The 26,413-nt window shown below is 34.1% G+C and overlaps 1 protein-coding gene across 3 annotated transcripts in view; it reads left to right on the top strand.

The window, feature by feature from the left end:
- Positions 1-26,413, top strand: part of LOC143251033 (ephrin type-A receptor 4-like) — a 194,167-nt gene that overhangs the window by 107,737 nt on the left and 60,017 nt on the right. For all 3 annotated transcript variants that reach the window (XM_076502322.1, XM_076502332.1, XM_076502343.1), the window contains exon 2: positions 14,556-14,635. In XM_076502322.1, coding sequence (XP_076358437.1) covers positions 14,556-14,635 — 80 coding nt within the window. The remainder of the gene's footprint in view (positions 1-14,555; positions 14,636-26,413) is intronic.

Below are 26,413 nucleotides of genomic sequence, written 5' to 3'. Positions count from 1 at the left end.
GTTTCAGTCGTAAATATTTTTATCCGAACAAATAAGAATATTAAAACAAACAAAATTCAAGATACTCTAATTGAAGAAAGAGATCGAAACTTTTAGGCTGTTTTTCTGGTCTTTCTCTATTTTCCAATTCCATTTTTCCAACTTTTATGATTTTGTTGTGTCTTTTGAAGCCCATTTTCTTTCACTGCAAAAGTGGTTACGTAAATGTAGTTCTAACGTTAATTTGATTGTCTTGTTTCAAAAACCAAAACCTTAACGGATAAAGAAAACATAATAATGTTTGTCGTCAAAACACCTGTCACAACAACAAGTTTTTATATCAGAAAATGGCAGTTCCAAACAAGTTTGGTTCTTAAAGTAGATGCAGCAGGTGTATCATCAACCACAACCGTTTCTGACTGTCTTTGTTATCCAAAACAACTTTTTGAGTCATAAAGGGAAAGCAAAAACTATCTAGATTCTTGATTATTCTGACAAGATAAATAGGAAATTCAATCTTTCAAACTTCATTGTTTTGAGGATTAGAGGATTAACGTATAAATCCTCAGATGCCGCTAGTAACTGCATATTTTGATGTCATAACCTCTGGTCTTTCTTAGTTGTGAGGATCTTACATTTAACATCTGGATTTATATCGAGTTGTGCTCTCGGGTAAACTACAAAACTCCATACTCTATTCGTATGTAATATTTCGTAAATAGAACTATTTTTAATTACTTATTATTTTTGTATCGTTATATTTCATTCTCCCAGTTGACAGACTGGTTGATAATTTTAACAAGATTGTTCTTTGTTTATTGTTGTATAAAACTTACAGTTCTTATCAATATATTGGACCACCACTGGCCGACGTTAAGATGGTAACCTGGACTTCTTCTCTTATTGGAGGTGTACATACTTAACTCCTAAAGCTACTCTAGCTTTCGTGTCTGTTCACCACAACTATAAAATATTCTAGTACTTATTTAGCTACACAGTGTTAGTCTAGACTTGTTTGTAGTGCACCAAATGCTGCACAGATTAAAGGTGTACAAACCTAACGAAATGGTTATACCTTTATGATATGAGACGGGTTACGTTTTCAACAATGGTATTTTTACACTATTCTCTTTTTCATATTTTGTTCAGAAACTTTAGATCTATTGGCTCAACACTTATCTCTTGTATTAACAGAGTTCTTAAAACTAATATAATTTCAGGTAGCTAAGAAGTGAAAACTGATTAATATGATAATTGGCTTTTGAGATCACCGAGCTACATGTATAACAAACATTAAATATTATTTTCCATGTTTACATTTTGAATAAATGGGTGTTAAACCAGTCTAGATATTTAAGCTGATGCATTGACTATATTAATTGTAGAAAGCTGAACGAATAACAAAGTGAAGGATTCTTTAATACCGTTAACAAGTTACAGTCTTCTTCACCACGTGCTCTTCCTGTTGGTTTAAATAACAAAGTATTGAACCAATATACTTAGTGTGTAGACTTTTATCTCGATATGGTCTCTCTCTTGCCTTTGATGAATTTTCAGGTTTTTCCTTTATTTTTTTTGTCTGGTTCGATATCAGAATACATGATGGGAAATTTTACGTATTGGTTTCTGGTCCAGTTTGATGGTTGTCTAAACTACATACACACACACACACACACACACACACACACACACACACACACACACACACACACACACACACACACACATACTTATGATTCTTTATTAACAAACCAGGTCCTCTGTCTCTGGACAGATGCACAACCTAACGAAAGAGTTGTATGGTTAATTCTGCGAGACTGATTGCATTTGTGACAGCGCGTTCTTACACCATTCTCCGTTTCATATTTTTGCTCCAAGGATTTTCTGTAGTGCGTTATACAAAACAGGAACGACTTTGTTCATCAGCATCAGGATGGTAGGTTTGAGCTTCTTCCGTCCCTGGCGGTGTCTTCAAAGATTGCCGCACATACAAAAAACACATGGAGGGTCTGGAATTGCTCAACTTCTAAAGCCACTCTAGATTTATTGCCTGTTTCATGCTAATTTTTACCACTACTGTAAGTTTTTTTTGTTTTTTTTTCCAGAAGATAGTGCGAAAGTTTTAACATTAACCTAGCCACCTCCTGCGAGTCTAGACTTGTTTCTGATGGTTCTGTTTATCACGTAACTCAGTAATAACTCGGATCAAATATTCAACTACGTAGAGCTGGATTTAGTTAATTGATACCATATAGTTAGACCAGATTAAGTGTAAACTACATAATAATAATTTTTTGACAAAAATAAAGTAAACATGCTCGCTCTTTTAGGCGTGGGAGCGTTATAATGTTACGGTCGATCCCACTATTCGTTGGTAAAAGAATAGCCCAAGAGTTGGCGATGTGTGGTGATGACTAGCTGCCTTCTCTCTAGTCTTACACTGCTAAATTAGGGACGGCTAACGCAGATAGCCCTTGAGTAGCTTTGCGCGAAATTTAAACCAACCAAACAAATTAAGTAACTAATATTTAGTTGCACATCATAATATAAATATATCTGTGATACTTGAGTGTTTAGGGATTATCCATGTTTACAAATTGTTATAGAAGTCAAGTCCAATATATCGAGGGTGATTTCTAAATTACATTTTTAAATAAAATATAACAAAATTCTTATGTAGCTCAGAAAGATCTTTGAGTTCCATTACGAAGCAATTAAAATATAAACACTTGGTAATGGAGTGAGGTTCGTAATAAAAAAAAATCAACTTCTCTGAACACTAAAAATTTTTCAAATAAGATATTTTTAACACCCAAATGATCAATCTCGGGTCTGGTACTGTTAGGGAGAGTAATTTTTAACACTTAGATGACAACTCTCCGATTTCGCACCGTTAGGGAGGTTGTTGTTAGTTTTAATTAAATACAAAACTACACAATGTACTGTCTGTGCTCTACCCACTTCGGGCATCGAAGTCCGGTTTCCAGCGTTGTAAGTCACTGTACCACAGGGAGCGCCGTTGGGGAAGATAATTTTTAACACTCAGATTATTACTTGCGAATCTCGTACCGTTAGGAAAAATAATTTTTTAACACTTAGATGATCATTCTTGGTTCTAGTTCCGTTAAGGCGGATCATTTTCAATACTCTGATCATCACTCTCGGATCTGGCATCATTAGAGAGGACGTGTTATAAGAGATGAAATAATGAACTTATTAACTACGAAAGTTCTGTATCCTTCACATTTCTCATGTGGATCTGAAGAGGCAAAAAAAAAGTTTTCTACGTATCTGTCTAAAACCAAATAATAATATTCGTGGATTTTTAGTTGTGAGTCAATTGCTTCTACCTAACGAAAATGTCAGATCGTTCATGTCTATACACATATCTAAAGACTTAACATTGTACGAACGTTTTATTTAAAAATATTATCCATGCATAATTATTTCATTAAATGTCTAAAATAAATAAAAGTATTTTATCACAGATCTGTATATAAACCAATAACAAACGATTAATGCAATTCAAAAGTGGAGTGGAATTTACTGCAAGGCCAAGAAAAATACTTGTAGATCAGAAGATCTAGTATGTGACACACAGGAAACAGAACAGTTGCACTGAGACGAGTTCTTAACAGACGTACGTTTTTAATTCCTAGCAGTTGGTAGAAAGCTCTCGTCACAAATCAACTCCATTCATCAAGTAACTTTGTCGCGAGGCTCTGGTTGACATCGTCTACCACAGGCGCTAAGCAAGTGAGTAACAGGGGAGTGGAATACATTTAAAAAGGGACGACCCTTTTGGTGCTAGTAAGTGATAAGCCCACCTTCAAATTGTTAAAATGTTTTCAGTGATAAATATCATCCCACCTTTTGCTTTTTTTTTGTCAGCCATTTCATTCTGACAACCACACCCTTAAAATCACCTGTATTGATTCTGCAAGTTATACTTTAACGACTTAAATTGATCTCGGAATAATTATTTATAAATGGTAGAAAATGAATCCCTTGTTCTTCTCTCGTTTCAGTTTTTCCACGATGTTAAATGTGATGTTTTAAGGCTAAATTTGGCATTACAGTTTTAATTGTAGATTATTTAGAATGATATATATTGCAAGTCATAATTTACATACTTATACACACATGTCGATAATCAGTATGTAATTTGTAAGTTAAATTATTATAATATTACAAGCTTGAAAAGAAAACTATTGCCACTTATTATAGTAATTATTTTACAAAATTGAAATAATCTAGATTTTATAAAGATACGTTTCATTGAAGAAACTATGTACTGTGTCAAAGAGTAGGAACCAAGAATAACACCTATACGATATACATGTGAAACGTATTTATGGTTCTTTCACGCTTTTCTTATTTCGAAATATAAAGAAACCGATTGTTGAATTGAAATTGGCTTCTAATATGTACAAAACATAAAACTATACTTTATATTGTATCCCATGGTGCACGTGAGCTTCGTTATCGATTTTCCAAAACTTGGAAGATATTTGTCTTTTGTGATTCACAATTGATTGTTCTATCAGCACAATTCGAGACACTGAATGCGTTAACTATAAGGTGACGTGACAGCTACGTATAAAATTCCCAATCTATCATTATATTTTCAGTTCATTATCGTGAAAGAATCCTTTTCTTAACTATGCTATGAAAATGAAGCTTTCAAGAACCACATTTAATACATTTTTTCTGAAGGTAATCTCGGAAAAAAAAAATCGTTGTTGTTGGACGACTGAGATGTGATAAAGGCTCCGGGGAAGAGGCCGAAGACAGGAGCTGAGCCATGTCATCATTGAGTGACAAGAACTGTAGTTTTCGTACACATTTATCATCAACCTGTCACTTGAGTTAGTTTAACTAGGTTTGTGTCGTAGCTTATTAGATATCTACTGGCAGCTGCTTAATTACATTAAAAGGTGTAGGTTTGCTATCCTTCTCCGTGTTTATTTATTTTTACTAAAGAGGGCGCCATTCCTTCCAGCTCTTTGACACCGGATATCGACGTTGCCACTTTATATAAAAATGTGATTTATAGTTCATCCCAGAAAGCTTTTACACAAAAGTTATTTTTACTAAAATTACAGTCATTGGAATTTAAAATAACACGTCATCGTCTTGAAATGGTAGTATCTGAAACGTATGCCTTTTCTCAATGATAAATAATTACGTGTTGCTGGAAAGAATATACTCATTTTTGTTGAATTTTGACTCCAAATAACAAGTATTTGTTTAACATATACATACATGTGCGTTACTTTCTTTCATTCTTTTATACATGGTGTCAAAAGATGACAAATGACAGTTTATGGGTAGTTTTGAAATTTACTGTAATTTCTGAAAGAATAACGTGTGAACTATATATTCTGAACATTGAAAGCATTGTATTATTGAAGGAATGTATTTAGTCCCATAGATATCGGTATGTAATCTCAGAAGCTGGTTACTGAATATATATTTTTTTAAATGGTAACATAATTCTGTTGTCCTATTATGTACCTGGTCCAAAAATAGCTAGAGAATGGTTTAATTTTCAGACGGATTTACTACTTATGAGATTTTTAACAACTGCAAAGTTGTTTTTATTTGATGCTTTTGGGAACTATTTCTGCTTTCTTTTCATAAAAGTCTTCATTGCTTTAATTTATTTTATAGTGAAACGTGAATTTTATATGCTATATTTGTCATTACTTCCTCGAAGTTTATTTTCCACAAACTTCAATTTAACGTTTATGGAAATGTAAATGTGTTAGTCTTTCACATAATTGAAAATAAAAGGTTGATGGTTGGATTTGTGTATTGGCGAAGTACAATACCGTTATTTTCCAGGTATCCGAAAAGAGCAGGTTGTAATCTTCTGTGGGTTTGAAAGCAGCATAATGCAAGCTTTGAATGTAATGGAATGGAGACTTATTGAAAATGTGAAAAAATGTGGGGATCAGAAAGTGTCATGATTCATTCTACATAAACTCTAAAAGTACCAGGTTCGATGCTTCTTGGAGATCTTAAAGAATCATGACGCATTTTTCCAGAGATATTTTCTTGGCACTTGCGTGCAATATTAAAATGATTAATAGATAACACACGCCCTCCAGTGGCTCAGCGGTATGTCTGCGGACTTACAACGCTAAAATCCGGGTTTCGATACCCGTGGTGGGCAGAGCACGGATAGCCCATTGTGTAGCTTTGTGCTTAATTCAAAACAACAAGAAAAAGAAGATAACACACTGTTAAATTTGCTACGCGATTAAAATTACTTTTTAAAAAAAATTCAGGCCTATCTATGGCGTCTATAAAATGTATACTCTTCATGTTTTGACGTTTACCACGTTATCATGATGATGCATCTTTCCAAAGGACTTAATATACTGGAATGGAGTCTTTTTTTATTTTGAGATCTGGAAGTTCCATAATACATTCTTCCAGATGCCTAAACGTATAGAAATAAAGTAATTTTGAATACCTCAACGTACTATGATGTATTCTTCCAGAAGTCTAAATGTACAGAAATGAAGATTTCTTGGAGACATGAACGTGCTATGATGTGTTTTTACAAGGTTTTGTATGTATCAGGATGGAGACTTCTTGGAGATCTGAAAGAATCATTTTGCAACCTTCTGGAAATGTACTAGACTAGAATTTTCTGGAAGTATGCAAATACAGGAGTAAAACCATCAAGAAAACTGGAAATGCCACGTTTCGATCTCCAACTAATCTTAATATACTGGGCTGGAACTTGCAGAGATCTTAATTTGACGGATCCAGAACTTTCAGAAAGCTGGAAGTTACGTTTTTCTGAGATTACTTTTGTGCTCTAAAATATAAGTTATTACAGAACTACATTTCATTGATTTGGGAAAAAAGTATTTAATACAGTGATCTAAAGATCTATCTTTCAAGAATTTGGAAATACTTTCCTAACAATAAACCATATTTTGATTAATTGTGTTAGATTTTTTAAAATTTATTCTGTAAATATGTGTTGAAGGTTAGTAAAAATATTTTTCTTAAGTGCATAGTGGAATTTAGTAAATCAGTATTTTTGCTTGTTTTAAAAACCGCAAATTACATATTCTCGAAGAAATATCACTAGAACTTCGAGTAGAGTACGAGTAACGATTGGTTTGTTTTGCATTTCGCGCAAAGCTATACGAGGACTGTCTGCGCTAGCCGACCTTTATTTTGCAGGCACCTACCTAGTGATCACCATCCACCGCCAACTGTTGGGCTACTCTTTTACCAACGAATAATGGGAGTGACCGTCACATTATAACGCTCCCACGGCTGAAAGGCCGAGGATATTTGGTGTGATGTGGATTCGAACCCGCAACCCTTAACGACGTCACACACAAAATATTTTGAGAACAAGACTTTGTTATTAGATTAAAAAACTTCTGTTTTAAAATTAATTTTAAAGTTTGAACCAATAAATGGGAATGTCCGAAGAAACGCAAGAAAATTATTAGTATGTTTTGACTCCCTCCAAAAGCAGTTCGGGACTTTTATGTTTTATCATATAAATATTACTCCTTATATTAATTCTGATATTTTTCTGTCAGATAGATGTAATTCTAAACCATTCAGTTGTAGAGATTCATTAAACGATTATGCTCGAAACAATAATGATTCAATGAAGACTCTCCTATGAAATATCAAGAACAGGAAACATTTAATGATGAATTTATCAGAATAACCGAACCATTGTTATTGTTCTTTATTATTGAATTACTTATCATGTAATAAAAATATTATATTTAAGAAAAACAGCTGGAAAAGTTTACTTAACCTGGTTTGTATGTATGAGAAAACGAACAAGAAGTACGGAGAAGGTAAACAGTGTTAACATTATTTGTATCACATCTGCTGGATTTTACATGATATCAGAATACTTGAAAATAATATTAATTTTTGTTATATATTTCGTAGTTTATGATAACAAATTATGCCTTTTATTTTAAAATTTTAGCAATGCTGCTACCTATGATGGCGTGCGTTGGCGGTATGCTGGTCCTTTGTTGGAAATTGAACTTCCAACATGCCTGCACCTCGTTAAGCACGTGCTGTGAAGTTAACGGAAGTAACATAAAGGCGTGGTTGTTTAACTAGCTTGTAGACAGTGAGAGAAGATTAACTGAATTATTATTATTATTTTTTTCTATTATTTCAGCATGCACGTGTCGTTTGTAGACTCGCAGAGCTAAAGTCCTAAAGACAAGTTTTTAAATGTGAAAGATATAACAACATGTTCGCAACTGACTGTGAATACAGCGAGGTTGTGACCTCAGTTGTTTTCAATTTCATTCACACACATACACATAACTGGAAGTTATAGCTTGAAATCCAAGTTTGGCTTGGCAGAATATTGGCTCTTCAACAACGATTGAAAAATTTAATTAGGATTAACATTATGTAATCATAATGTGTGACACTAAATTATACTCGTCGGTAATATGTTTCGTTATCATATAGATTTATAGATAATAAATTTTCAGTTATTTAAAATGCTTTGTGTAGTAATTTTATGATTTTACCATATGCCAGAGTGATTGGTATGCATAAAAACACTGCTTCAAAACGATTTGTTTTTGTTTCACATTTACAGAGAAGTTTGTACATGCATTTTTCAACACTAGGAGCGCTGTTTTCGTTCTTGGCGTAGCATCTATTAGATTTTAATAGTAGAAAGTAGGAAAAAAATGATTTGTTGCGAGGTATCTAGAGTTGATTCCTGGTTATTAGAATAAGTTAACGTTATTTTAACTTTTATCCGATATTTAGTACTAGATGATAGAAATTATTTAAGAAATAACGAGTTAAGATTTGTTAGCTTCAAACAAGAGCACGTACTTAGAACACCTTTTTTTGGATACCTGTTTTAAAAGAAGAATCGTTAAATGTAAACCCTTTGGGAAATAAATCTGTAAGTCTAAACTTTCTTATCAGGGTAACACCGAACTGGCCAGGTGGTTAAGACGCTTGACTAGTAATCTGATGATCGCGGGTTCGAATTCCTGTCACACTAAACATGCTTGCCTTTTCAGACGTGGAGGCGTTATAATGTACGGTCAATCCTACTATTCCTTGGTAAAAGAACAGCCCAAAAGTTGGCGGTGGATGGTGATGACTAGCTAGCTGCCTCCCTCTAGTCTTACACTGCTATATTAGGTTTGGCTAACGCAGATAACCCTCGTCTAGCTTTGAGCGAAATAAAAAAAACAGACTCTAAGTCTACTTCTTGACCCAGCATAGCTAGGTGGTTAAGGCACTCGACTCGTATTCTGAGTTTAGGAGTTCGAATCCCCGTCGCACCAAATATGCGCGCCCTTTCAGCTGTGAAGGCGTTATATTGTGACGGTCAATCGCACTGTTTGTTTGTAAAAGAGTACCCCAAAAGTTGGTGGTGGGTGGTGCTGTCTAGCTGCCTTTTCTCTAGTTTTACACTACTAAATTAGGGACGGCTAGCGCAGACATCCCTCGTGAAGCTTTGCGTGAAATTCAAACAAACAAACATGTTGGTGTTAACATTGTGGAAAGTTGGTATAACAGAAGAAGGTTAAAATGAAGTTAGTAATTAGGCGTAAAAAAAAATGTGCCAATCAATTCTTACCACTGTTTGTGGTTCCACATATAACTCTTATAAACCAAAAATAAATACCACTAACATGTCGGATATTATATTCACATACATGTACATATCTCTCTCTCTCTCTCTCTGTGTGTGTCATATATATATATATATATATATATAGGTTCCATAGCGTGATGTAATTAAACGTTTGAATTTGTCGAGTCCCTTTCTAGAATCTAGAGTGTATGTTAGGAAAGAGGAAATCAAGTTAATGGGAAAATAATGGAATATTTTCTTACTAACACAATATTTTTCATGATGAATTTTGTAATAGATCTCACGATTTAATCGAAAAGCAGCAAAGGGTGAATCATACTTGCGCGCCACCATTAGGCGTCTGAGAACATTTTTTTTTTTTTAAATTTAAAGGCGCTTTGATTACCTGGTACTGTATTGGGATAAACCTTTTAATGAAATATAATTCAAAGTATTTTTCAATACTTTCAATATTACGTAGTAAATCGTAATATTACACTAAATCGCATTTATTAAATTTTATGAAAGTTTTAAAGAATTTAAAGTGATTCTTTTCCATTGTGGATAATTAGCCTACACGTTTTCCTAACTTCCGTCTTCTTCATACCTGTACTACCATGTACTATTTAAGTAATTGAGCTTATCACGTATATTTGTTTCATCAAGACATATAGTACCTATTTACTACGCCTGCTATTATTTTTCATAAATTTGATAGCGAATTGCAAATTGTATTAAAGTCAAAAGCAGTAAAAAATGTTTTTGTTTGTTTTTTGAATTTCGCGCATAGCTACACGAGGAATATCTGCGATAGCTGTGCCTAATTTAAAATTGTAAGACTAGAGGGAAGGCAGCTAGTGCTCACCATCCATTTCCAATTTTTGGGCTACTCTTTTACTAACGAATAGTGGGATTAAGTGTACATTATAACACTCCCACAGCTGAAAGGGCGAGCATGTTTTGTGCGACGGGGATTTGAACCCAAAAATGTTTTTATAGCAGCACCTGAGATACGTACTGTAAAGTTTATATGAAGTGATTATAAACAAACATCACAGTTTGCAAGTTTTAAATCGAACAGATCAGTTCTTTTCCTTTATCTAAACCACAAAATACAAAAATAATGGATAAGGAGCATACCAGATTAATTTATTCCAGTAAATATTGAGTTTGTACATTGTTAGGTGTGAAAACAGCGCGCTGTGTTTTATTAGAAGGTTTAACGTTACCTAGACAACTGTAAAATATCTGTTCCACTCTGATATGTTGTAGTTTCTACACTTCAAACCCGTATGAAAATGAAAAACGTAACTTATAAGCATTAAACACTAAATAGACAAGTCTGTTACCCATATTTATTTATCCCAACACTGAATACCAATAACGGAAAAAATCCATATATATAAGTCCATGGATGATCAGTTTGACATATTTTACAGATCTGTTTAATTTACTCTGTTATTTCGCTCAGGCAACCCTTATTGGAATGGCGTAAGAAATATTTTTCAGAGAAGTGAGATGGTTATCATAATCCATGGTAGAACAGACTTCCGATTTATTTGCTGTTAAAGAGGATGATCTTACGTTACCATGACAACAGAGGGACTGATTCTTGTGTTTAGTAAAAAAGAATTATTACAGGATTGACTTGCAATGTCAATAAAACTGTATAAGTTGTGAAGGGCAGGAGTGTACAGATAGTAGAACAAAATAGGAGTATCTGATTGCTCTGAACCCTTCATCTCTTGCTTCGCAGATTTTATGAAGTAAACAAATGCTAGTAAAGCCAATGATGTCCCTAATTATGATGCTGCAGCATGGGAATAGTCATACTTTTCAATCACATTAACTCTATACATCCCAACATTAACTTCACATGTGAACAGGAAGAAAGCAATCAAATATCATTTCTTAACCTCAAAATTACAAGAACCGACACACAATTCAAAACAGAAATCCACCGAAAAATCACCCATACTGGACTATACATTCCTTGGGACTCAGCACATGAAACAAAACAAAAACTCAACATACTAAGAAACCAAATAAACACAGCCATAAAACTATGCTCACCAGATAAAATTAACGATGAATTAGACAAAATAAAACAATACTTCATCAACATCAATAAGTTTCCTCCACAAACCGTAGAAAACATTATACGCACACACCTAGACAGAAAGCAAAATCAACCAACAAAAGTAAATATATCTCACGAATCAATAAATCGCGAAACCATATACTGCTGTATACCACATATTCCTGACATCAGCAGACAAATAACCAACATTTGGCAAAAACTAGTAACAAAATATGACATTCCAGTTAATACCAAATTTATTCAAAAACCAGGCACAAAACTGAGGTCTATACTATGTAAAAACTACACTGATAAACACCACACCAACATTATTTATAAAATACAATGTGATAACTGCCACGACTTCTATATTGGAGAAACAAGTAGAAAAATGGAAACCAGATTCAAAGAACATAAAAAGTCACCTTCACACGTTTTCGAACACTGCAAGTCAAATAAACACAACATAACCATAGAAAACACTCAAATACTAAATAAAGAAACAAACATAAACAAACGCAAAATTAAAGAAGCCTTACTTATACAACAACTTAAATCCAAAATAAACCAATATAAAGGAACGCCTTTATACCTATATTAATATAATAAAATAAATAAAATTATATATTCAAACATCTAACACCGCCCTCTACATTCCGACACTCAGTTACACAACCTCTTTCAAACATGTGGTCAGCTTCCGGTCAGTTACCTCTTTCTTTGTGAACCTGACGATGACCGAAGAAGGTCGAAACGTTGTTCGCTCTTCTATGTAAAATATTTTCTCAACCCAAACGAGCCGTTTTGCATATATATTTCTCTACAAGTGGGTTTTCTCGACATCACTGATTAGTCATACTTTGATATTCCTGTTGATAGGTTAAGTATTCATTTGTCTTAGAATTTTCGCGGAACTTATGCACAAGGGCCATCTGCACATATCCGTCTTTAATTGGTAAACTACAGGGAAGGCGGCCAATCAACAGCACTCATCTTTTCCACTTGAGCTGTACTTATATTACCAAATAGTGGGATTTTACTGTCACTCTTATAGCACACCTAAGGTCCCAACGTGCAGAACGTTTTTTTTCGACAACAGACTCAAACCAAGATTCACTGTATGGCCAATATAAACATTAGTCCATGCCCTGTTAGTTGGAAGAAAGAACTTTTAATAGTATAGTTATTAACTGCTTACATCTTTCTAAAAGAAGTAAACTGTTTTAATCTAGTTCGCATATAAATAAAAGTCTAGATGATCCCTGGTATTCCACGAAAAGCCTCGTTGGCACTGGATATGACAGACGTTCAGTGACTGAAGTATTATTAGATATTCTTATTTGTTTATACTCATAAGTTCTTATAATAAGGACATTAATAAAAAACTAAGTGACGCCGATTGTTTTGTCAAATGACATTAATAAGAAACCAGATAATACTAACCGTTTTTTTTTCTACTTTAATCGACATTATTAATAAACCATACTACAACCAGATGGAACCATTTTTTACCAGCTAATCTTCTTTTAGGTATTCGTTGGTGTGTTTATAATAAATCCAGTGGACTGTGATAAAGACGACCCCTACCAAGACTACTTTGTCGACTAAATCTTTCTCTTCTTACAATTGGTTAAAGCCCCTTACCTTCTAATCTCTGATAGGACAGAAAAATGAACACGTATTCATAACGAAGGTCTTAATATCTATCCAAGATTCTCTTTTATTCTCTTGCAACAGAGTTTTATTAATACGCTCTATCGGCCGAATTGGAACTGTTTCCTTCATACCTTCTATCTTTTGTATTGCCTACTCCCTCTTGTGGATTACTTCAGTACTGTGTGTTTGGTGTTCGTTTGTTTTTATTGGAGAGTGAAAAAAGGGCAATCATTTATGACTTTAATTTCTTCGAACTATTCTGCAAGAATCAGTGTCATCAGAAACCGTGAACAGTAAATATGAGAACTTTGAAAATCAGATATTATGAAAACTACATGAAACATTACAAGTTACCAAGTCATTCACCAATAGTCTTACCATTTTTATTAACTTTGAACAAGATGACTTTATCATATGACAAACATTACAGTCCAATCCAACGACAATACAGCAACAAAGACAGCAATATGTTCAAACAAAGAGAGTGCTAACTTTAAAAACAATGAACAAGAAACACTAGTAAACAACGACTAAGTCTACTTGGTTAAAGCCCGGCATGGTCACGTGGGTTAAGGCGTTCGACTCGTTATTCGAGGGTCGCGGGTTCAAATACCCGTCACACCAAACATGCTCGCCCTTTTAGCCGTGGGGTCGTTATAATGTTACAGTCAATCCCACTATTCGTTTGTAAAAGAGTAGCCCAAGAGTTGGCTGTGGGTGGTGTTGACTAGCTGTCTTACCTGTTGTTTTACACTGCTAAATTAGGGACGGCTCGCGCAGGTAATCCTCATGTAGCTTTGCGCGAAATTCAAAATCAAACAAACAAGTCTACTCGGTTAGGCTGTGAAATTTAACAGATAGAGTACACGAAATAACCTTACCAAACAAGTAATATGAGACCATCATAACACATTGCACTTGGATATCAGGTAACAAGTAAAAAAACATTGTACTACAAGGACTTTATTAAATAAATGATATAATGATAAAAGGGGAACATCAGTATTAAATATTTAAATACAATGACTTTGTAGTACGAAGACATGTATAGCTTCATCAAGTGATAAATATGACGAAATGATAATTGCCTTATTACCTTATTAAACATCGTTCATAAAAACCAAAATAAATGTTTGAAAAATTGTATATAAAATTATTTTCATATCGTTTGAAGATTTTGGAATATCTGTCCAAACTATGTTTCCTTTTATGTTACAGTGGTTCTGCTGGACACAACGCATGAAAGCTCTCTCGACTGGACAAAATATCCATATGGTCCCCAAGCCAGAACTCCTGGAGTAAGCCAGTTTTGTTATTTACTTTTTCCTTTGTTTCCTTTCTTTTAAAATAGTCTCTCAGTAGCAGAGCAGTGTTTTCTCACTCATAACACTAGATACCGTCGATGGTTTTGAATGGAGGTCGTTTTATTAATGGATAAGTAACTATGCTGTTTATTGATAAATTATCGATATTAACAAGTTGATACCCGTAAAACAGCATATTGTTAGTTATGTTTAACAAGTGAAAATTGTGTGAAGAATTTGACTGTATTTTCCTTATATTAAAATATCTTTAGAAAAATCGCTTTTCTGTTGTTTTTGTTCTATACTTTCAACAGATTTTTTTCAAATGTAGTTCTATTCTTTCAAGCATCCAATAGTTAGCGAATATTTTCGAACTTTATGATTTGAAATATTCGAAAGGAAAAGAGAGTTGTTATTTTCGTTGATTCCAGTAGATTAAACTTTCTGTCAATTCAACAAATCTAAGTAGAAAAACAGAAACTTGAACTTTTGCATAGATGTTATTTTTAAAAACTGGACATAATTAGAATAACTCGAAAATTAATCTATTACACATGTCAAACACAGCAAATATCTATCTCTCTTCCTCTTTTTTTTTTAAATCATATAATGATTTGGAATGTGGTTAATGATGTGGGTTAGCAAAATGATAGCCTAGTTGCACATTGAGTTTTTTGTTTTTTTTTACGTTAATTTGTGTGAAAGACAAACTTTCTTTAAAAGAGTTGTAAGTCTTATAAAATCTTGTTTGTTTGATGAATTCAAATTTCCAACTTTCATGGTGGCGCTAAGCGTGTTTTTCGACAGTTCTGATCAATATTCTTAGTACACATTTTATAAGTTCAACATTAAGTTATTTGACTGTTGTCATGCAAACTTCAACTTCATTTCCTGGAAATAGCGAACAGTTAAAGGGTATTCAATCATGTAGTAGTTGGATATATGGTGGTTGAAATATGCTTTAAGCAAACAATTTTAGAAAGAAAACAACTACCGCCTCCTGCTGTTTCCAAATGGAGATAATGTTTACTATATAAATATATAGATTGATGCTAATTAGATACATTTTCTTATTAAAAATCAAACTCTTTTTCCAAATTATCGGCAATTCAATATAGTATACATTTATTTCAAGGTGCAGTTTATGCTTTTTTTTTTTATAAAACTTTATACTGCGGGAATCTGAAGGTCCATCATAGCAGTATACTTTCAAAATGTTGAGAGTTTATTTATCCATATCAGTAACTTTTAACTGTTAGATTTTTTCAGTTCACGTAATTTTCCATCAGGCATCATAGGAGATATAATAATATCACAGTCTATGTAAGAAATAGTATTTTTTTTTTTTTTACAAAGATGAAAGTTGTAGGAATCAACTGTTTAATTAAACAGTTTTTGTTTCTGTTTTTACGTCTATCAGTAAACGATTGAACAGAAATAAAAACACGTAGATAATTGTATTCTTACGTAAAAAGCCTGCGAAGTTCACCATAATTAAAATCACGTTTTCCCTCCGTAATATACCGATAAAGTATTTCCAAACACATCAATCCATTTATGTTAATCATTGAAGACGTGCTTGATCCTTTATTTTACCTTTTGCAGATAACAAAATTACTGATGTATATCTAAATTTATAAAGTCATGTCTTTTATGTTGTCACAAACTGGATTTGGTGTAACAGATAGTTATGTTTATGTTTCTTGACTTTCTTGTTAACACAGCTGTTTTTCATAAACTGTTGTAATCTAATAATGAAAGTGAAGCCTAATTTGGAATACTACAGTACTTTGCAAAACGTCACACTTTTTAACTACGTACTTAATTCTATCCAACTCGTACTTTTCTACATAAATATTTGATATATTTTTATCTTTTAGAGAGCTAGGAACTAAGACTTTATTTAGTACATGAAGAGAAGAGACTTTGAGGTAGGGTTATTTTTATTTCCTCGGCTTTATTTCGACTTCACGCGCTTTACAAGGGAAGATTCAAACAACACCATGGGTTAACCCTGTTTTATTGTTACTAAGAATCGTTTCTTTAAACAACTCGAACTACCTCAAAGTATCCTGTTGCTAAGTTTGATATGATTTGAATAAAGTTAGAAACTGACAAGATAATCGTTTTCGATTATTACTTTACTTTTTCCAATTGAACGCCACTTTGTAGTTGATAGTGAAGCACATTGTATAAGTAAAGTTTACAAAAAGTAATTCTTACTAATAGCTAACAGTTTAATGATACCTTCATCCACTGTTTGAGCTTACAGGACTTGTTTTCTAAAACTTTTCTGTGTGGAAGTGGAAAGCGTTTCTTTTGTACTGACCTTGTTATGGTTGGTTGTTGTTTGATGTTTTAAGGCGCAGATTAACTAGGCTATCTCCGCTGACCTTGTTACGATACAATTAGACATAGTAGTAAAAATCACATGCAAAAAGTATAATTGCCAAAACTCATGCTCCAAGTGGCTCAGCGGTAAGTATGTGGATTTCTTAACGCTAAAAAAAATTGTATTGGTTTGAATTTCGCGCCAAGCTACTCTAGGGCTATCTGTCCCTAATTTAGAAGTGTAAGACTAGACTAGTGTAATGACCAACCACCGTAAACTCTTGGGCTACTCTTTTACCAACGAATAGTGGGATTGATCATTACGTTATAACGCCTCCACGGATGAAAGGGCGAGTATGTTTAGTGTGACGGGGATTCGAACCCGCGACCCTTGGATTACGAGTCGAGTACCTTAACCATCTGGCCATGTCGGGCTAAGAAATTTGTAGCTTTGTGCTTAAATATGAACAAACAATCAAATCTATAATTTAGGTCGCTGGAAACGGCTGTGTAGATATGATAGTTAACAACTTTGCAGGTTCTTCTTAGATAAATGGTACATTTTAAACAGATGTATACAATTTTCAAACGATATTTTATGTTGCTTACTGTTAAGAAATTAAACGTGTTAAAATAAGCCATAAAGCTTGACTCCACGTACATTATCATTTTAAATTATTAAGAAATAATACTGTCGAAATACTGCGCGCATATGAAAGGCATATCTAAAGGGCGGAGTCTGAACTGTTTAGCTCAGTTCCTAAGGTGGGGTGTGTCACATATGTAGTGCATTCAATCCAAACCTAAACACCGTGGCACTAGTCATTTGTTCTGCGAAGAAGGTAGCTTTACACCAGGTGGCGATAGGTATATTGTCAAAGTTTTCTGTAAACGTGTGAAGCACTATGTAGTTTGATCATAAAAAGACAGACTATCAACATACGTGGATCATATTTATAGTTAAAATCATTTTCCCAATAGCTTGAGGCAGAACTGAATTTCTTATTTCTTGAACATAAAGCTCCTGGTACCAAGTGTTAACATTTTTGCAAGTTGTCATTTTCTTTCGTTCAAACAGGAAAATGATAAGCTGAAAAAAAGAATTGCTGAAAACTTTTCTTCGAGAGTTTTATAAGTTTCGTACTTTCAGCTTTTAACAGAAGAAATTCTAAAGCTTTACGTACACATTTTGATCGAAAAATAAACATTGGTAAAACTAAAAAGATAGAAAGATAGGAAGATAGCCAGCCACAAAGGTGGATGGTTTGTTGTCGTGCTGTCATGAAGACTGTTGCTCACACATGATTTCCCCCTCATTTTAGAAGATTAAAGTTGAAGTCATCAAGTGTCAGGTACAGTTTTTTAAGACCTCAGAATCGATTGAAACTAACACAGCACTTTTAACCGGGCTACGATATTTACGTGTTACATGAAAGGAAATAAAAGGAAGGAATTTCCAGAACATAGAATTGCGTTCTAAACTTTCAAGGTAGTGGCAGTTCGATATGTCTGAACCATACTTAGAACTACATCAGTTCTTACGAAAATGATAGCGGGGCGTGGTTGCTGCAGGTACAACAGCTACGTAATGAACAGTTTGCATGTCAGACTAAAGGATTTGCCAATCTGGTTAAACAGGTCTAAAATGTTGTAGTTTAACGTGCTAAATGGTTGCATAATCCTTGTTTGTGGAATCAGTGAATTGGTTGGAAATAATTAGTTTTTCTTTTTGAAAATTTGCTGATAGATAGAAGAATGAAATGAAAGAAAGACAGACGAAACAAAAAATGAGAGTCAGAATGAATAATTGATAAATCTATATATATATATAAATTAAAATCCTCAGTAAAGCTCAGTTTTCCTTATTAGCCTTATCGTTCACTGGTAATAACGGTTGTACACTGTATGATATTCACGTTATCATTTACTGGTAATAACGGTTGAACATTTTATGATATTTACCTTATCGTTTATTGGTAATAAAGATTGAACACTGCATGATATTCACCTTATCTTTTACTGGTAATAACGGTTGACACTGTATGATATTTACTTTATCATCGCATAGCAACAGTAGTTGAACACTACATGATGTTCATAGTTAGTAGTGAAAGTAAACTTCACAACAAGTTTATTTGTAGAGTGATTGAATGCTACGTATATTTCACCAAATTATCCTCGTATATGAACTAGTGATAGTTTCCTCATCTTTAGTTACATTCAGTATTACAAAATTTGGCGCTAAGAACCTATTAATTTAATATGTAAAAAATTACATCCTGTAATTCCTCGATATGTAATCATTTGTAAATAACGTGAAAATGATAAAACAATTACAAACTAAGGAAACTCAAAAATAAAACAAAGAAGGCTTAGGGTATTTCATTGTGACTCAAAAACGTTCCCTCTTCAAGTGTGTTCTGGAGATTTTTAATTTTGTTGCAGGACTTTGTAACTTAGTGAGTTTAATTTTTCTTTCAAAATGTTTTTTTTTTCTCAAATAATTTTGTTTGTTTGAAGTTAAGCCCAAAACAACACAATCGGTATCGAAATCCAGATCCCAGCAAACATACCGCTGTGCCAAGGAAGGGGATAAACTAGTTATAGAGTATATAGTTTAATAAATATAGAGTGACATATTTCTGAATCTGGTAGAAGGGTTAGTTTAAGGGGCATAATTGGACCTCATAATCTGTCAGCCCAAAACGTTCTTAGCATTGAAGATATTCAACTAATAAACTACTATGTGTTGTCGATATGCATTTTCTCTATGCAAAGTCTAAGTTACTCTAAACACACTTTATTTCAAACTTAAGTTAATAATAGCAAGACGTTGTAACTAGTTATTTATATAATGAAATCTAGCTTGTTACAAATGTAGTTTAGTATTTAGATAAGTTGAATTAGGGCCAGTCTTCATTGAATCTTTAAATGTTGCCATTACACTTGAGCTCTTGTATCAGGAAAAAAAAAATTCAATAGTTACTTATTTCAGTGGCATTAATTTCAGGATTTTATATAATAGAAATGCGAGCTAGTTTAGGGTAATAAGAAAACTGTAAACACTTGTTGTTGGACATCTTTGTACCGTAACTCTATATATAAATAAGGAATAATTCATTAGGCAGATTTACAGTGGAAAGTTCAACAAACGTTGAAATAGATATATAAATGCACCAATGAGGTAGGTGTATATTCGGCTTAAGGCTCAAATGTGAATCGTAAGTTTTGGCGTTTAGCAATTACGTTGAATTTATGTATAGAGAGAAAATTAAGTAAATTAGAGTGAGGAATTTCAAAAATTTAAATGTTTGTCTCAGTGTTATTTATTTATTTATTCTGTTTAAAAGCGAAAATGTAAACTTGACATAAACCGCTGGGGGTAAATGATAGTTTACCATGATCATGACATATTGTTTCTGTGACTCATCTGTAACTGACAACTCTACATCCTCAGAGAATAAACCAGATAAACATGGCATAAATTAAATTTATTATATAGTTACTAGCATTGGTTTATGCTTATTATACTTTATGAAATAACTGTTCATACACATGCGTGTAACCGAAAATATTTTGACACCATCACGAAAAGTGCAATAAATAAAATGCATTTTGTAATTACATTACAAAAATCGTCACTATATAAGTTTATCTTATAACCGCATGTAAGTCAGTTGTAAAAAAATTCTGGGCAAAGTCGCTTACTACATCTAAACTGCGCACTTAAAGAATTAAAAAGTAGACGAATAGCTTTAAAAAAGGAAGGGGTTTCGAGTTATGTAATTAAAGAAACTTCAAATGGCTTCCGGTGAAGCAGAAATAATGAAAATATGGCTCATAGAATGAATATATTTATTACAAATATACTAGAATTTATAGTAGAGATGAATTTCAAGCAGGATAACTTTGAAAGATGTTAAAAAGAACAATTATAGCTCGAGGTATTCAGGAAGTGTGTGTGTTGATTCACGAGGGTTGATTCAGTCTGACAACAAGGGGGCTGGATACATATAGTTTATACCGAGGGTATAATGTGATTAAGAATCGATTTCAGCCGCTAGGGCGGACTTAAAGATCTGCGACACTTGTTTGCTTTTTGGAACATTTGTCGTAAAAACTGCCTCTCACATTTAAGTACATGAGTCACTTTGTACACAGAGCAGCAAAAGCAAACAAACATTCAGAATTCCAACCCAGCAGATTCAGCTTGATGGATGGATTCATTAACCTTCGGTGCAGAGAGTACACATTAGTGTTCTAATTTTTTTAATGTCTAGTTTGTTCTAAGCCTTAAAACTTCTCATTTTCCTTTACGCAACCCTTCCTTCTATTGGCTCAGTTTGTTTTTTTTTGTTACCCTGTCTGTTAATCCAATCTAATTCTCTTTCAGTTTTAATTGGATCAACTTACTTGCATATACACGAATATCTCAAAACGACAGGACTGTCAGACAAATTACGCCAACTAACAAAGTCTCATAGTTTAAAAAGATAAATTCGAAGCTATAGATAGTAAGTACATTTTGTTGTATATACATACCGTTCCATTTGAGTTACAAATTATATACACGTGTTGTGTCTACTCCAGTCTGGAGTTTTTCTCAGTAAATTATCATAGGAATCTGTTTAGTTTTTAACTGAAAGAAAGTGAAACAAGACACTGTACTAGTCACTTACTGTCCATGATGTTGTATCAACTGACATTGATTGACAGGTTGGTGTTTCTACGGTTTCCCATCATACTTTTTAACTTCGAGTCGCAGTTTTTTAAGACTTGTAATCACATTCATTAAAATTCACAACCTCATGAACACCATTATAATGCCTCAATGAAACAACGAACCAACAACCTCTGACCTTAAAGTGATAGAGCTTGACTGTTTCCGGTTGTCTTTATCTTATTTCTCGTGTCAGCACGGCAATATTTTGTCTCTTGCTATAGAATTACAGAAAAATAAATATGAACTCCTATCCATCATTTGATTCATGACTTGTCACTGAGTTATACCGGCCTTAGGGAATTCCACCCCTCATCAGTAACCCTAGATAACCCTAGACAGAACAAGACTAGTCTTTATATAGTAGTATAGTGTGTGAAAACACCACACACACGTTTATGTTTCACATAAATAATTTCCTTTTCATTGTCGAAACATCGCTGATAGTAAAACGAGAAATGACAAAAATCCTATAAATGGAGCGCTTTTGAAAGGTTGGCTTTTCTTCTTCACATGCAAATTGGATAAAACGAGAGTTGTTGTTGTTGTTGAGTTTAACTATTTTAGGTCTGAATCAACCTGTTGATTTGTACTGTTTCAGTTTTGAATACGTTATGTTAAGTAGATATCATTACAATCAGCTCTAACTAAACCATAGGAAATAACGCACGCGCACACACCACACCCACGTGTGTGAATAAAAGTCGAAAATGCGTGTTCACTAACGTATAAAAAATCACCTAAATAATTTCAATCTGTTAGAGCTCATCAGTATCTATTATTTCACGATAAGATAAAGCAAAGCAGTAGCGATTTGACGAGTAGCTATAGTTACAGTAACACACATACAAACAGTATATAATTGATTGGTAATTACAAACACAATACGCTTCATAAACAAACAATAAAAACACAATAGATATACCGGTGGCCAAAATCTTTATGCCAATAAACATAAAGAAAAAATATGCATTTTGCGTTATTAGACTCAACCACTTATTTGAGTAGAACTTCGAAAGATGAAAATAACAAAAGGGAAAATAAAAATAAAAACATTTTTAGCATTTAATAGGGAAAACGTGAACACCATGAAATTAGTCTTAATACTAGCTAGTCAAAAGTTTAAGACCATACTGAAACAAAGCTTTAATCGGTTAACATGTAACGAAATTTAGTCATTTGTGTTCAAGCATTACCGTTGTCAACATCTCCCACTGACATCTCCTGTGTTACACTGGGTAAAAACATGGCAAAGGCTAAAAGTTGACAGAGTTTGAACGTGGCAGAATTGTCGAGCTGCAAAAGCAAGGTATCTCTCAACGTGCCATCGCTGATGAGATTGGGCGTAGTAAAACTAGTGTTGCAAATTTCTTAAGACCCTGAGGGGTACGGAACGAGAATTTCAAGTGGTCGATCCAAGAACATTTCGCCGGCGGTGAGTAGGAGGATTTGACGGGTTGTCCGGCAAGACACCAGCCGATCGTTGAACCAGATTAAGGCCCTTACGGACGCAGAAAGCAGCTCAAGAACAATAAGACAGGATCTACGAGATAAAGGCTTTAAAAACCGTAAACGCCTTCAAAGGCCACGCCTCCTTCCACACCACAAAACAGCTCGGTTAAACTTTACTGAGAAGTAAAGTACCAAACATGGGACGTAGAAAAGTGGTTTTGTTCTCTGATGTGAAAATATTTAATCTGGATGGTCCACATGGCTTCCAACGTTTCTGGCACGATAAGCATATCCCACCGGAGACATTTTCTACACGACACAGTGGAGGAGGTTCCATCATGATCTGGGGTGCTTTTTCCTTCCATGGAACAATGGAGCTTTAGGTTATACAGGGGCGTCAAACAGCAGCTGTTGGAGAAATCATTCTTATTGACTGAAGGCCCTCGCTTGTGTGGAAATGACTGGATCTTTCAGCAAGACAATGCTGTAATCCACAATGCCCGCAGGAAAAAGGACTTTTTCATGGCGAATAACGTGATTCTTTTGGACCATTCAGCGTGTTCGCCCGAACAGAACCCCATTGAAAATATTTGGGGGTGGATGGCAAGGGAAGTCTATAGAAATGGATGTCAATTCCAAACAATGCATGATCTTCGTGAAGCCATCTTCACCACTTGGAATAACATTTCAGCCAGCCTTCTGCAAATGCTTATATCGACCATGCCAAAGCGATTGTTTGCAGTTATTCGCAACGACGGCCGTGCAACTCACTACTGAGACCTCTTGTTGGACATTTCCTACCCTGTTTAGGACTTCTTTTTGGTATGGTCTTAAACTTTTGACTAGCTAGTATTTAGGCTAATTTCATAGTGTTCACATTTTCCTATTAATGGTAAAAAAACTTTTATTTTTATTTTCCCTTTTCTTATTGTCACCGTTCGAAGCTCTACTCAAATAAGTGGTTAACTCTAACAACGCAAAATGCATATTTTTTCTTTATGTTTATTGGCCTTAAGATTTTGGCCAGCAGCGTATCTATAGACACAGTGTGGTTCATAACCAAGCCATAAAAACAATAGATTTTGGAGGCGACTGCGGAAGTAGGACCCACATTGCGGTGGAGATACACCATCTATCAGTCTAAACATCCATTCGCCAGTCTCACATAACAAATAAGAGTAGCAATAGATATAGAAATAGAAATTAGGAGAGCGAGATGTGAGTTCTCAAGCCCATAACGTCCCACATCACCCTTCACTGGATGGGACACTTCGTGCTGGTATAGTTCGTTTGCTGTGCCTTCATTTATTGCCTTTCTACCATACTGGGGGCTGGAATGCTAACTTCAGGAGGTAAGTTTTCAACTTACTTACCTCCAAATTGTGGTACCTTATTTCCTTATTTTTATTTCAATTAATTTTCTTCTTTACATGGGAGAACCGTCACCTTCGCGCAACTGTCTGCAGATAAGTTGACTCAAAACAATAGATATCTCTAAATACAGTATAACTCATATATAACGAAAAACTCAGAAGTAATAGATAACTACAAACAGTAAGGTACCGATTAGTAGCAACTATAAATACAGGTAAATTCAGTTTGGTGTGTACATCGTAATGAACTGAGCTGAAAGATTGATCTGCATTGTACAAGGTGCTCTGGAAACAACTATTTCAGGGAATCTTATAAACACTTTAATCTTATAAGTGTCATCGATGACAGGGTGTCGCTGCTTATCGTGAGCATATTCTGTACTGAAATGTTTTGGGCTGTATAGATGTTTAAAAAAAACCCAACAAAAACACACACACCTTCTAAATGTACATTTACGAAAATTACCCAAACAAACCATAAATTCCATTTCACACCAAAATGACTGATCATTAGATGCCTTATTTCTATTGTTATGTTAAGTGGCAAAAGTACTTTATATTGCCACTAATTTTACCTTATTATAGCTGTAACATATCCAGTTATTCTGTGAGTAAATAATTGATAAATGAATGTATTCCAGCACAAGTGTTAAACCAGCATTCTATAGTTAGTACCAAGTGTTAAACCAGCATTCTATAGTTAGTACCAAGTGTTAAACCAGCATTCTATAGTTAGTACCAAGTGTTAAACCAGCATTCTATAGTTAGTACCAAGTGTTAAACCAGCATTCTATAGTTAGTACCATGTGTTAAACCAGCATTCCAGAGTTAGTACCATGTGTTAAACCAGCATTCCAGAGTTAGTACCAAGTGTTAAACCAGCATTTGTACTTAGTACTAAGTGTTAAACCAGCATTCTAGAGTTAGTACCATGTGGACCGTGTCCAAAGTCAATCCGTATCAACGCCTTCATACACAAAATAGAAGCTATATTTAAGAAAGAGAACCTTTTGACCCCTCAAAAAAGCTATAACGATGAAGCTGGACATATTCTCTGGAACTATTACCAAGATAATAAAGATATGAAATTTTTAAAGGCTAAAATCAAACGTTTAAAAGCTTTCAAGCCACACTTTGAAACCAACAGGTGTTTCTCAGGAGAAAGATGGGTGAAAACCTGGAATCATTGCTTTCCATTTCGATACAGCTCTAATAAACTTTTGTGATTTTAGTCTGCCTAAACGTAGTCTTTAAAGACGAAGTTCGCTGACTAGGGGGAGTCTGTATTTGAAAAGCTTATTTAAACTGTTTAGCATAAAACTTACCTTGCTGTTCTTCGCATAAACATGTAACGTAAGAATTACGGGTGTCAAACTCAGCATGATCAAATGATGGATTAAGTAGTATTAAGGGCAACACAGGATCTGGAACATCGTTCTTTTAAAACATACACGGATTATTTTGATCTTGAATGAACCTCTTTCCTTTTCTATTTGTTTATTACCAGAAAGTTTAAGTATATTAGAAAAACCGTATTTTTTCATTTGAAAAAGTAACGAAATGTATTCGTGTTTACGTTATTTTTAAATATAAACCTGTAGGTTAACATTTTATTGTTTCGTAACTTTGACTTTAGTTGGCAGTCTGTTGTTTCAGAACTCTAGGTACTCTAGCTCGGAGATTTTCAAATTTTCTCGGCGTAAGAACCCCTGGCACATTGCGCATTCTGAGCGAGAATCCCCTTCTGATACTGAGTAGGTTAATGGTATTATTTATCTTGTGTATTTCCTAAGGCCTCCCTCGAAACTTTTCTGTGATCTCCAGTTTGGGAGTCCCTGCTCTAATTGACAGTGTGTGTTTTTAGAACTCTGAACTCTAGTTGACATCCTGTTGTTT

Source organism: Tachypleus tridentatus, chromosome 1, assembly GCF_004210375.1.
Source record: "Tachypleus tridentatus isolate NWPU-2018 chromosome 1, ASM421037v1, whole genome shotgun sequence".
Taxonomy (NCBI): domain Eukaryota; kingdom Metazoa; phylum Arthropoda; class Merostomata; order Xiphosura; family Limulidae; genus Tachypleus; species Tachypleus tridentatus.
Note: the sequence above shows the minus strand (reverse complement) of the source record. Positions and strands in the feature narration are given on the sequence as shown.